Here is a 13,757-nt window from a genome sequence, read left to right as displayed (position 1 = left end):
TCTTTTTGTCTACATATGTTCCTGCCACCCAGTGGAATTTTAAAGAGCTGTAGCACCTTGTCAGCTTATGATTCCTCATTCTCAAAGAACTACCAGTATCAGACCGCCAAAGGAACTTTTTTTCTGATCGGCGCACTTGCTAGCTTTTTTCTATTTTATTTGGACTTTGTTGGAGAGTATTTAGAAAACCTGTAATTGCTGTCTGTGCCACATTATGGAGATTCACCTATATACTGTTATCATCGAATGTGAAAGTAAAAGAAAATCCCAATTTTTGGGTTCGTCAGGAACCATGAATCAGACTGAGACAGAAGTGCAGTAAAAATCACACTATTTAATAAAATGGTAAAATGGTATAAACATAGCAAACATATTCAAAACATAGCCAGAGTTTGGTAACCAGGACAGGTAGTCAGAACAAGCCAGAGAAACAGGAGTCCAGAGATCAGCGAAGTAGGGTGCAGCAAACAGGATCAGGAACCAGAATGGAAGTCAGCCAAGCACAGAAAACACCTCAAAGTGTATTCAGATATGTTGACCAAGGCAAAGGCACCGAAGATTTGATCCAAGGAGTTTAAATAACCAGCAGCTCTAGCTGACGAGCAGGAAATGATGACCAGGTGAGTCAATGTGGAAGGAAGAGACTTTGACAATTAACCAAAAGCTGAGAACAGAGCTCTGAGAAGGAAGGGCTGAGCCCAGCCCTGACATGGTTGACACCAGAACAGGAATAGAGGGAAAGTCTTCCAATAGGGGCACTACCTGTTTTGGCTATTGGATAAAATGTAAAAGGAAATCTCCCCAATAGGACACAGAAGGCAAAAACAAAAACAAACATGACAGGATTATCAACCTCCATTACTCTGTCCAATATGAATATGTTTTGCCTTTACTTCTACTTTAATAGATGAACGGTTTTTAGAAGAATCAGTAGCAAAAGCTCAAGTGAAAGGTCAGAGCTCTGACTCACCCTGTACCGCCCTCCAACCTCAATGCAAACAGCTTCTGCAATGTTCTCTCTTTAGAAAATTGAAAATGCTTTCAGTTTTCAGCAATCTGTGTCATCAATGCACTCCATTTTAAATGGTTTCTTGTGAAACAGATATTTTATCTAAATAGAGATTTAAGACATCAGTTTCAGAATATAAAGTAAAATTTACCCCAAACATTATCATTCTCTAATGCTGGCCATATAATATACAATTTCCTTTAGATTTACCAAAACCATATAATATGAGATCAAACCTAAACACTTTCAAATTGTATGCTATCAGGCAGGCCCTTGCACTACATAGTTGAAGGTAAATCTAAAGGAAATCAAATAGGAAAATAGTATAATGTATGGCCAGCTTTGGTTCAGTAAATTAAATAAAGCTGTGATGACTTCAATTATGTATGAGCAAAAAATGCTGTTTTTTTTTTTTTTGCCTTACACGTGATTGGATATCCACTTAGCTCAGTGAAAATTAACTTAGCAAAATTAAAATTCACTTGGCAAAGTTCTCTTCCTCCCTAATAAATCAACCCCAGTGTCTCCCCCTTCCCAGAAAGCTATAATTACTATCAGAGGCGTAACTAGAACATTCAGGTCCCTGGTGCAAGAAACCATGAAGCCCCCCTGACACCCCCCTTTCTATCCGAGCCCCAATCTTCCAATTTGGGGGGGGGCGTTCATGGACATCCTTCCAGAACCCTGCCTCCCGTGTACCCCCTTCAGACACAGCTGATCACAGATCACAGTAAAGGGCCAATCACAGTGGCCCTTTATATTGTGATCAGCTGATCACATGTAAACACACCTTTCCTCTCACACCATGTCTGTGTAAAGAAAAAGAGACGTACATTGGAATATTATAGGAATGTTAAAATGTTGTATAATGTATGTCAATTGAACTGCAATGGATGCCGATTATCGCGGTATAACGCGCTCCCGTGTATACCGCGCACCCCTAAAGTGACCCCCAATCCTGTGGAAAAAAAGTAATTTTTGTACTTACAGTTTTGGTGTCTTGCGCGGCGTCCATCGGCGGCCTCGTCGGGTCCGGCATCCTTCTCGGCTTCGGGTGTCCTTCTGCGGCTTTGGTGTCCTTCTGCGGCGGGTCCGGCGTCCTCTTCGGCGGGTCCAGTGTCCTCTTCGGCGGGTCCGGTGTCTTCTTCGGCGGGTCCGGCGTCCTTCTGCGGCGTCCTTGCGGCGTCCTCGCGTCCTCCCCGCTCGTTTCCCGCGCCAAGTTTTGAATACTGCGCCAGCATATACCGAGCGCAGTACACTCGGGCAGGCTCGGCAACTGTCGCGCTCACGTCCTGTACGTCCAGGACGTGACCGCGGAAGAAGCCAAGACTGGCCGAATATACCCGAGTGTACTGCGCTCGGTATATATCGGCGCTGTATTCAAAACTCGGCGCGGGAAAGCGGGTATCGGCGTATATCGCGCACCCACGATTTTGCCCTGATAAATACGGTTTGTATGAAATAAGAAAATAAAAAATAATAATAAATTGGATTAATACGTGAGTGGATTAAAATAAATCTGGCAAATATAACCCATTTTAAACTAGTATTTTTGATATTTTCAGTTGCAATAATAAACGTATTTTCACTTTTACTTTAACCATATTTGTTTTTTTCTAAACAGTTAGAGACTTCAACCAGGATGTATGAGACAAGACTGGATACTAATGTACATTTTCCAGTGAAACAGGATGGCCCACCTTTGACCTGGGAATCGTTTAGATCTGGTTTCCCTATGGTAAAGTATTGGCTTTTTGTTGTAAATGGTGGTAAGACTTTACTTGTTTCTGGGGTGTTGTGCCTTTTGATCACCATTTTTCCCACATTAAAGGGGTTGTAAAGGTACAATTTTTTTCCCTAAATAGCTTCCTTTACCTTAGTGCAGTCCTCCTTCACTTACCTCATCCTTCCATTTTGCTTTTAAATGTCCTTATTTCTTCTGAGAAATTCTCACTTCCTGTTCTTCTGTCTGTAACTCCACACAGTAATGCAAGGCTTTCTCCCTGGTGTGGAGTGTCGTGCTCGCCCCCTCCCTTGGACTACAGGAGAGTCAAGATGCTCTCTACGTTGCAGATATAGAAAGGAGCTGTGTTAGTGGGCTTCCTGACTCTCCTGTAGTCCAAGGGAGGGGGCGAGCATGACACTCCACACCAGGGAGAAAGCCTTGCATTACTGTGTGGAGTTACAGACAGAAGAACAGGACACCTGGACACCTGAAAGTAGCAGCATATAATCTACAGTAGTATTTACGATTATGCCTGTGTTCTTTACTCCACTCCAAGAAACAGATTTTAAAGGTAAGACCCCTTTCACACTGGGGCATTTTTCAGGTGCTTTAGCATAAAAAAAAAGCCTGTAAAGCGCCTGAAAGAAGCTGCATCTGCAATCCCAATATGAAAGCCTGAGTGCTTTCACACTGAGGCGCTGCGCTGGCAGGGCGTCAAAAAAAGTCCTGCAAGCAGCTTCTTTGCAGTGCTTTAGGAGCATTGAATACACCGCTCCTAAAGCCCCCTTCCCATTGAGGGAGCTTTTTTTAATGCCAAAGCACCTGAAAAACGCCCCAGTGTGAAGGGGGTCTTAGCTGCGCTTTACCAGCGTTTTTCGGGCACTGGCAGTGTGAAAGGGCCCTGAAAGCACTCGGGCTTTCACATTGGGATTGCAGATGAGGCTTCTTTCAGGTGCTTTACAGGCTTTTTTAAAGGCCATAGCGCCTAAAAAACGCATGAAAAACGCCCCAATGTGAAAGGGATCTAGGTCAAAAATACTTTTTTTCTGTACATAAAGCATCTTATGTCTGTGTTTTTATTGCTGTCTGCGTAATGTTACGGAGATTTACTTGTTTACTGTTATCATCGAAAGTAAAAATAAAAGGAAATCCTAAATTTTGGGTTTATACCAGAACAGGAATAGAAGGGAAATCTTCCAATGGGGACACTAGTCCTGCTGACCCTGGTGACACCTGAGCATTCCCGCACTTTAGAGGGGTTTTAAAGGAAATCTCCCCAATAAAAGACAGATGGCAAAAAAAAAAAAAAACATAAAAAAAAAGAAAAAAAAGGTTTGGTTTGCACTTAGTTCTACTTTAATACATGCACTGGGGTAGATTCAGGTAGCAATTGCGTCTGCGTAACCATAGTTACGCAGCGCAATTGCTTAGTTGCGCCGGCGTATCGAGTGCTCCTGATTCAGAGAGCTCGATATGCCGACTGCAGCCTAAGATATGACTGGCATAAGGCTCTTATGCCATCGTTTCGTAGGCTGTATTCTTACGCTGGCCGCTAGGTGGCGTTCCCGTAGTGGTCAGCGTATAGTATGCAAATTGCATACTAACGCCGATTCACAACCCTACGCGAGCCCTGCGTTTACGCAGTTTACGTAGTTTCCGTTCGTCGGGTTCCGCATAAAGCTGCTCCTGCTATTAGCAGGGGCAGCCAATGCTACGTATACCTGTCGTTCCCACGTCGCGCATTTAAAATTTAACGTCGTTTGCGTAAGTGAATCGTGAATGGCGCTGGACGCCATTTACGTTCACTTTGAAGCAAATGACGTCCTTGTGACGTCATTTACCGCAATGCACGTCGGGAAAGTTTCCCGACGGAGCATGCGCACTACGCTCGGCGTGGGAACGAGCCTAATTTAAATGATCCACGCCCCCTATGGGATCATTTAAATTACGCGCGCTTACGCCGGGCAGTTTTCCGGAGCCCCCACGCAAATTACGGAGCTACTGCTCCGTGAATCAAGCGTAGCGCAGGTAATTTACGGAGGTGCAGCGGCAAAACGGTACGCTTCGCCTCCGTAAGAAAAGCGCAAAGCTACCTGAATCTACCCCACTGTTTATAGAAAAATCGATGGCAGAAGCTCAAGTGAAAAGTTGTAGCATTGACTCCTGCACCGCCCTCCCCTTCCACCTTCAATGCAAACAGCTTCTGCAATGTTCTCTCTTCAGAAAATTGAAAACGCTTTCAGATTTCAGCAAGCTGTGTCATCAATGCACTCCATTTTAAATGTAACAAAAATCTTGTGAGCAACCTTCAACTTCTCTGCAATAATATCACCCTCAGCTGCAAGCACTTCTCACATTCCCACAAATGCATTCAAATCATATAAACCAATCAATGTGCCACGCTAAATTTATCAAAGTAACCCACAGTGATAAGATTAAAATAAAATATCCTACAAGAATAAATATGTGCAGAATAATATAAACAAATCCATGCAAAATTATGCATGTAAAATACACCAATACAAAACTGATGTCTTAAAATCTCTATTTAGATAAAATATCTGTGGTAAAGGTATGCAGCTATGATTGAGCACCAGGAGGGGTGTGAAAAGCATTAGCTGTGCTGTACTTTTTTACCCTCTGCTGTATCGATTGTTGTTTTATACATGGATCAATGAAGGTAATTTATTTGGAGTGCGGCCATCCAGACTTTCTTTACCACATGTTTATTGATGAATGCAGTGATATTTTCAGAGGCAGTGAAGTAGCAGGGGTGCTGTCACCTTGGGAAGTATACTACCTATATTCATTAGATAAAACAAGAAAATATTTAAAATGGAGTTAAAATTCTCAAAGTAAATCCACAGTGATAAGATTACAATTAAAATATCCTACAAGAATAAATATGTGCAGAATAATTTAAACAAATCTGTTTGTGCAACATTATGCACAGGCTTGGGATTTACTCCCTTTGCCGCCCCATGGCCAGGTCCTTCGATACCGCCCCCCACACACACACATCATCAGATAGGGGGCTTCTGAGCCCCCCCATGTGATAGAAATTAGGTAAAAAAATACAAATTAAAAAAAATGTAATTACTTTAAAAATCCCCCCCCCCCCCCAAATTCTATAGTGAAATACAGTACTTAGAACTCTGTCTGACTCCGTCCGTCTGACTGTTTACGTATTGAATTTTAAAAGCAGTGGACTTCTGTCAGATTAGAAAACCTGTGAGATCAGCAGGCTTGCCGCTGCTTTTAAAATTCAACATGTAAACAGTCAGACGGAGTTCTAAGTACTGTATTTCACTATAGAACTTCACTATAGAACTTCAATAAATAAGTGTAAAATGTAAAACTCTGGTGGGTGTACAAAGATGTCCGCTTGTCCCCTTCTCACTGTACCCTTGGGGTGGAGGAGTGCGGAGTGTAGCAAGATGGCGGTGATTCGTCACATTCGGCTACCCATAAGGCCTCGTACAGACGACCGGATCTATCCGCTGGGATTGATCCGCGGATCAGTTCCAGCAGATAGATCCGGTCGTGTGTACGTCCAAGCGGACATTTCCCGGCGGATAAAAATCCAGCCGACGGATTCCCAGCGGATAAAAATTTCTTAGCATGCTAAGAAATCTATCCGCTGGAATCCAGTCCAGCGGACTGATCCGGTCGTCTGTACAGACTCACCGGATAAGTCCGTCCGCTCCCCTCCCTCGCATGCGTCGTAGTGATTCGACGCATGCGTGGAAGTATTTACCTTCCAGCGTCGCGCACGTCGCCGCGGCGACGGCGCGACACGTCACCGCGGATGTATTCTGCGGGGATTTCGATCTGATGGTGTGTACAGCCATCAGATCCAAATCCGCCAGAGGATTTATCCGCTGGAAACGGTCCGGCGGACCGTTTCCAGCGGAAATCTTCTCTTCTGTACGGGGCCTCACAGTTTTAGTGTGCTGTGTATATACAGTTGTGCTCATAAGTTTACATACCCTAGCAGATTTGAATGATAAAACAAAAACATTTTTCACTCATGAAATATATATATATATAATGGGCGACTGGGGACAAAGAGAAGGCAAATGTATTAAATGTTTTCTTCAGCTCTGTGTATACAATGGAGCATGGGGGAGCTCATGTCCAAAATGGGGGTGGGAGTGACACAGCCTCAAATCCACAATGGCTCAAAAGTGATATGGTCCAGAAATATTTAGACAGAATAAAGGTGGATAAAGCACCTGGACCTGATGGCATCCATCCACGGATCCTAGGTGAGTTGAGCTCTGTCATTTCAAAGCCACTGTATCTAATATTTAGGGACTCATTAAAGACAGGAATAGTACCACTGGATTGGCGCAGGGCCAATGTGGTGCCCATATTTAAAAAGGGAACAAAGTCTTTACCAAGTAACTATAGACCTGTTAGTTTAACTTCTATAGTTGGGAAGATACTGGAACGTTTAATAAAAGACCACATGGAGTTCTTGCTGGAAAAAAACGATTTAAGCAGCAGACAACATGGATTCATGAAAGACAGAAGTTGTCAGACAAACCTGATTTCCTTTTATGAAGAGGTAAGTAAAACCCTGGACAGAGGCATGGCTGTAGACGTGATATATTTGGATTTTGCAAAAGCGTTCGATACAGTTCCACACACACGGCTCATGTGTAAGGTAAGGTCTACAGGATTGGATATATCAGTTTGTAAATGGATAGAAAACTGGCTGAAAGACAGAATTCAGAGAGTAGTGGTTAATGATTCTTACTCTGAATGGTCCAAGGTTATCAGTGGTGTACCCCAAGGTTCAGTGCTGGGACCCTTACTTTTCAATATATTTATAAATGATATTGGGTCTGAGATCAAAAGTAACATTTCTGTCTTTGCAGATGACACCAAGCTATGCAGTGGAATAACGTCCTTGCAGGATGTCTCCAATTTACAAGCCGACCTCAATTCTCTGTCTAATTGGGCGACTGAGTGGCAGATGAGGTTTAATGTAGATAAATGTAAAGTTATGCACTTGGGGGCTAAGAATATGCATGCATCATACATACTAGGGGGAGTACAACTGGGGGGATCTGTAGTGGAGAAGGATCTGGGGGTTTTAGTTGATCATAAGCTCAATAATGGCATGCAATGCCAAGCTGCGGTTTCCAAAGCGAGCAAAGTCCTTTCTTGTATTAAGAGAGGTATGGACTCCAGAGAGAGATATATAATTTTGCCCCTGTACAAATCATTAGTAAGACCTCATCTGGAATATGCAGTTCAGTTTTGGGCACCAGTTCTCAAAAAGGACATCGGAGAACTGGAGAAAGTGCAGAGAAGGGCAACCAAACTGATAAGAGGCATGGAGGAGCTCAGCTATGAGGAAAGATTAGAGGAACTGAATTTATTCACTCTTGAGAAGAGGAGAATAAGGGGGGATATGATCAACATGCACAAATATATAAGAGGTCCATACAGTGAACTTGGTGTTGAGTTATTCACTTTACGGTCAACACTGAGGACAATGGGGCACTCTTTACGTCTAGAGGAAAAGAGATTTCACCTCCAAATACGGAAAGGTTTTTTCACAGTAAGAGCTGTGAAAATGTGGAACAGACTCCCTCCAGAGGTGGTTCTGGCCAGCTCAGTAGATTGCTTTAAGAAAGGCCTGGATTCTTTCCTAAATGTACAGAATATAACTGAGTACTAAGATTTGTAGGTAAAGTTGATCCAGGGTAAAACCGATTGCCTCTCGGGGGATCAGGAAGGAATTTTTTCCCCTGCTGTAGCAAATTGGATCATGCTCTGCTGGGGTTTTTTGCCTTCCTCTGGATCAACTGTGGGTATGGAGTTGGGTGTATAGGATTTTACTGTGTTTTTTATTTTGTTTTTTTGTTTTTTGTGGTTGAACTGGATGGACTTGTGTCTTTTTTCAACCTGACTAACTATGTAACTATGTAACTATGTAACTATGTAAAATCACAATGACAACAAAAACTACCCAAATGACCCTGATCAAAAGTTTACATACCCTGGTGATTTTGGCCTGATATGGCTATTAAAGGTAACCATCCTCACCTGTGATCTGTTTGCTTGTAATTAGTGTGTGTGTGTGTATACAAGGTCAATGAGTTTCTGGACTCCTGACAGACCCTTGCATCTTTCATCCAGTGCTGCGCTGAAGTTTCTGGATTCTGAGTCATGGGGAAATCAAAAGAATTGTCAAAGGATCTGCAGGAAAAGGTAGTTGAACTGTATAAAATATGAAAGGGATATAAAAACATATCCAAGGAATTGAGAATGCCAATGCCAATCAGCAGTGTTCAAACTCTAATCAAGAAGTGAAAAATGAGAGGTTCTGTTGAAACCAAACCACGGTCAGGTAGACCAACTAAAAATTCAGCCCCAACTGCCAGGAAAATTGTTTGGGATTCAAAGAAAACCCCAAAGAATAACTTCAGGTGAAATACAGCACTCTCTGAAAACATGTGGTGTGGCTGTTTCAAGATGCACAATAAGGAGACACTTGAAGAAAGATGGGCTACATGGTCGAGTCGCCAGAAGAAAGCCATTAATATGCAAATGCCACAAAGTATCCCGCTTACAATACGCCAAACAGCACAGAGACAAGCCTCAATCCTTCTTGCAAAGTCATTTGGAGTGATGAGACCAAAATTGAGCATTTTGGCCACAACCATATACGCTACATTTGGAGAGTCAACAAGGCCTATGATGAAATGTACACCATTACTACTGTGAAACACGGAGGTGGATCACTGATGTGTGAACTAGAAAGGCACAGGAAATTTGCTCAAATTTTTTTGGCAAGATGAATGCAGTATGTTATCAAAAAATACTGGAGGAACATTTGCATTCATCAGCCAGGAAGCTGCACATGGGACGTACTTGGACATTCCAACATGACAATGATCCAAAACACAAGGCCAAGTCGACCTGTCATTGGCTACAGCAGAATAAATTGAAGGTTCTGGAGTGACAATCTCAGTCTCCTGACCTCAATATAATTGAGCCACTCTGGGGAGATCCCAAACATGCAAGACAGCCCAAGAATTTACAGGAACTGGAGGCTTTTTGCCAATTGGAATTGGCAGCTTTACCATCTGACAAAATAAAGAACCTCATCCACAAAAGACTTCAAACTGTCATTGATGTTAAAGGGGGCAATACATGGTATTAAGAACTGGGGTATGTAAACTTTTGATCAGAGTAATTTGGGTAGTTTCTGTTGTGATTATGATTTAAAAAGAGTAAACACAGTTGATTGATAATAAATGGCTTCAGCCAAACACTAACCATGATTGAAAGAAAAGTTTTTTTGTGTTATCATTCATATTCTCTGAAAAATGGCCAAGAAATCATTAATTCTGCAAGGGTATGTAAACTTATGAGAAAAATGTATATACATAGTATCTCACAAAAGTGAGTACACCCCTATTATTTTTGTAAATATTTTATTATATCTTTTCATGTGACAACACTGAAGAAATTACACTTTGCTACAATGTAAAGTAATGGGTGTACAGCTTGTAAAACAGTGTACATTTGTTGTCCCCTCAAAATAACTCAACACACAGCCATTAATGCCTAAACTGCTGGCAGCAAAAGTGAGTACACCCCTAAGTGAAAATGTCCAAATTTGGCCCAATTGGCCATTTTCCCTCCCCGGTAACATGTGACTGGTTAGTGTTACAAGTTCTCAGGTGTGATTGGGGAGTAGGCGTGTTAAATTTGTTGTTATCGCTCTCACTCTCTCATACTGGTCACTGGAAGTTCAACATGGCACCTCATGGCAAAGAACTCTCTGAGGATGTGAAAAAAAGAATTGTTACTCTTCATAAAGATGGCCTAGGCCAGGGGTGGCCCGCAGAGCCCTCTGATGTGGCCCGTGACCTCCTGCTCTGGAATAGCGGGTTGGCATGCAAAGATCACAGGTTGCCGACCTGCCATACCACAGCATCAGTGTTGTGATATGAAGCTGGTGGTAGAGGAAGAAAGTGGCTGTGAGGCAGAGCCACATAAGCCCATGCTTCCTCTACAGCGCCGGCTTTTGCCACAGGCGGAGTCTATGGAAAAGTTCAGCTAACCCTCAGGATAGACACAGCTGGGTAAACCGCAGCACATCTGTGTGAAAGCATTCTTGGGCCCTTTTCACACGATCAGCCCAACCAAATGGGACCCTAAATTCACCTCCACAGAGCGACAGATGTCCGTTTTACACCCATCTACCTCCAATCCGAAAAACATTTGTCTCCTTCCATCTGGGCAGATTGGAGGGCCTATAGAGTAGCCGTGACCTGTCATCCATCCGCTTCGCTCATTGTGTCTCACGACTGGTTACCAAGGTGCTTAAGTGGCCCTCGCTCTTCAAAAGGTTGGGCACCCCTGGTCTAGGCTGTAAGAAGATTGCCAAGACCCTGAAATTGAGCTGCAGCACGGTGGCCAAGACCATACAGCAGTTTAACAGGACAGGTTTCACTAAGAACAGGCCTCACACAAGAAAGCCTGCAAACAGTTTGCTGAAGACATGCAGACTAAGGACATGGATTACTGGAGCCATGTCCTGTGGTCTGATGAAATAAAGATAAACTTATTTTGCAGCAACCAGGTGAGGAGTACAAAGACAAGTATGTCTTGCTCACAGTCAAGCATAGTGGTGGGATTGTCATGGTCTGGGACTGCATGAGTGCTGCCGGTACTGGGGAGCTACAGTTCATTGAGGGAACCATGAATGTCAACATTTACTGTGACATACTGAAGCAGAGCATGATCCCGTCCCTTTGGAGACTGGGCCGCAGGGCAGTACCGTATTTTCCGGCGTATAAGACGACCCCCTAATTTTCCAGGAAAAATTTTGGTTTTGGGATATACTCGCCGTATAAGACTACCCCCTTCCTACTAGTCTTTCTGGAAGCTGAGGGGTAGCCAGAACAACCGCTGACAGAAACAACCGCTGACAGAAACAGGCTTTTTTCAAGCCTCACTATGCCATTACATGCCCCACTATGCCATTACATGCCCCACTGTGCCATTACATGCCCCCACTGTGCCATTACATGCCCCCACTGTGCCATTACATGCCCCCACTGTGCCATTACTTGCCCCCACAGTGCCATCACATTACATGCCCCCACAGTGCCATCACATTACATGCCCCCACAGTGCCATCACATTACATGCCCCCACAGTGCCATCACATTACTTGCCCCCACAGTGCCATCACATTACTTGCCCCCACAGTTCCATCACATTACTTGCCCCCACAGTGCCATCACATTACTTGCCCCCACAGTGCCATCACTTGCCCACACAGTGCCATCACTTGCCCCCACAGTGCCATCACTTGCCCCCACTTTCCCCCCCACTGTGCCATCACTCACGTTTTGCAGGCCGGTGACAGTCTCCGTCTGCTGCGAGCGTCTATGATTTCAAAGCCGCGTTGTCTTCTCAGCGTGTCCTGTGATTGGCGGAACACAAATTTTCCCAGTAGCGCCTCTGTTCTGTGTTCCGCCAATCACGGATGCCTTCTCATCTCGTCCGAGGATGAGAAGGCATCCGTGATAGGCGGAACACAGAACAGAGGCGCTGCTGGGAAGTTTTGTGTTCCGCCAATCACAGGACACGCTGAGAAGACGGCGCGGCTTTGAAATTATGAACGATCGCAGCTGCACGGAGACCGTACCCGGCGTATAAGACGACCCCCGACTTTGGATGCATTTTTTTGCATCCAAAAAGTCGTCTTATACGCCGGAAAATACGGTATTCCAACATAATGACCCCAAACACACCTCCAAGACGACCACTGCCTTGCTAAAGAAGCTGAGGGTAAAGGTGATCGACTGGCCAAGCATGTCTCCAGACCTAAACCCCAAATTAAAGCTGAAAGTCTGCAGTTAAGGCACATCTTGTTCGTTTCATTTCAAATCTATTGTGGTGGTGTATAGAGCCAAAAAGATTAGAATTGTGTCGATGTCCCAATATTTATGGACCTGACTGTATCTTATTAGTTAGTACCTCCCCATTGTCCAAAGGGCTCTTTCCCATCTGGCCCATCCCCTCCTGTGCCTCATCATTGGTTAGAGAGTTACCCATCATAGTCATGGGCCAAAACGTATACAGAGAAGGTGGAAAGGGATAGGCCAGAGGCACAATAACCATTAGAAGGGATCATATTTTACATGTCAGCAATTTATAAATCTTAAATATATGCAGCTACCGACTTCTGAAGGTGTACATTAACCACTTCAGCCCTGGAAGAATTGGCTGCTCAATGACCAGGCCATTTTTTTGCGATTTGACACTGCATCGCTTTAACTGACAATTGCTCGCTCGTGCGATGCTGTACCCAAACAAAATTGACATCCTTTTTTTCCCACACATAGAGCTTTCTTTTGGTGGTAATTGATCATCTCTGCGATTTTTTTTTTTTTGAGCTATAAACAAAAAAAGAGCGACAAGTTTGAAAAAAAAAACCACAGTATTTTGTACTTTTTGCTATAATAAATATCCCCAATTTATTTATTTTAAAAGTGAATTTTTTCTCAGTTTAGGCCGATATGTATTCTTCTACATATTTTTGGTAATAAAAATCGCAATAAGCGTATATTGATTGGTTTGTGCAAAAGTTATAGCGTCTACAAAATAGGGGATAGATTTATATAATTTTTGTTATTGTTATTTTTTTTTACAAGTAATGGTGGCGATCTGCGATTTATCGGGACTTTGACATTATGGCAGACACATCGGACACTTTTGACATGTTTTTGGGTCCATTTCCACTTATACAGCGATCAGTGCTATAAAAATGCACTGATTACTGTAAAAATGTCACTGGCAGGAAAGAGGTTAACTATAGGGGGCACTCAAGGGGTTAATTGTGTTCCCTAATGTGTGTTCTAACTGAAGGGGGATTGGACTGACCTAGAGAAAATTACAGATCGTGGTTCCGAACTATTAGGAACTTACGATCTGTCCTTCCTCAGCTCACAGAACAAGGATGTGTGTGTTTACACACACACACAC

The 13,757-nt window shown here is 43.4% G+C and overlaps 1 protein-coding gene across 1 annotated transcript in view; it reads left to right on the top strand.

Moving 5' to 3' along the window:
* Positions 1-2,638: 2,638 nt before the first annotated feature.
* The window catches only part of LOC120917553 (protein lin-54 homolog), a 65,868-nt gene continuing 54,749 nt past the window's right edge, over positions 2,639-13,757 (top strand). The window contains exon 1 of the mRNA XM_040328929.1: positions 2,639-2,747. Coding sequence (XP_040184863.1) covers positions 2,652-2,747 — 96 coding nt within the window. The 5' untranslated portion in view covers positions 2,639-2,651. The remainder of the gene's footprint in view (positions 2,748-13,757) is intronic.

Source organism: Rana temporaria, chromosome 11 (genome assembly GCF_905171775.1).
Source record: "Rana temporaria chromosome 11, aRanTem1.1, whole genome shotgun sequence".
NCBI lineage: Eukaryota > Metazoa > Chordata > Amphibia > Anura > Ranidae > Rana > Rana temporaria.
The sequence above is the reverse complement of the archived record's forward strand: the minus strand, read 5'-3'. Positions and strand labels throughout refer to the sequence as shown.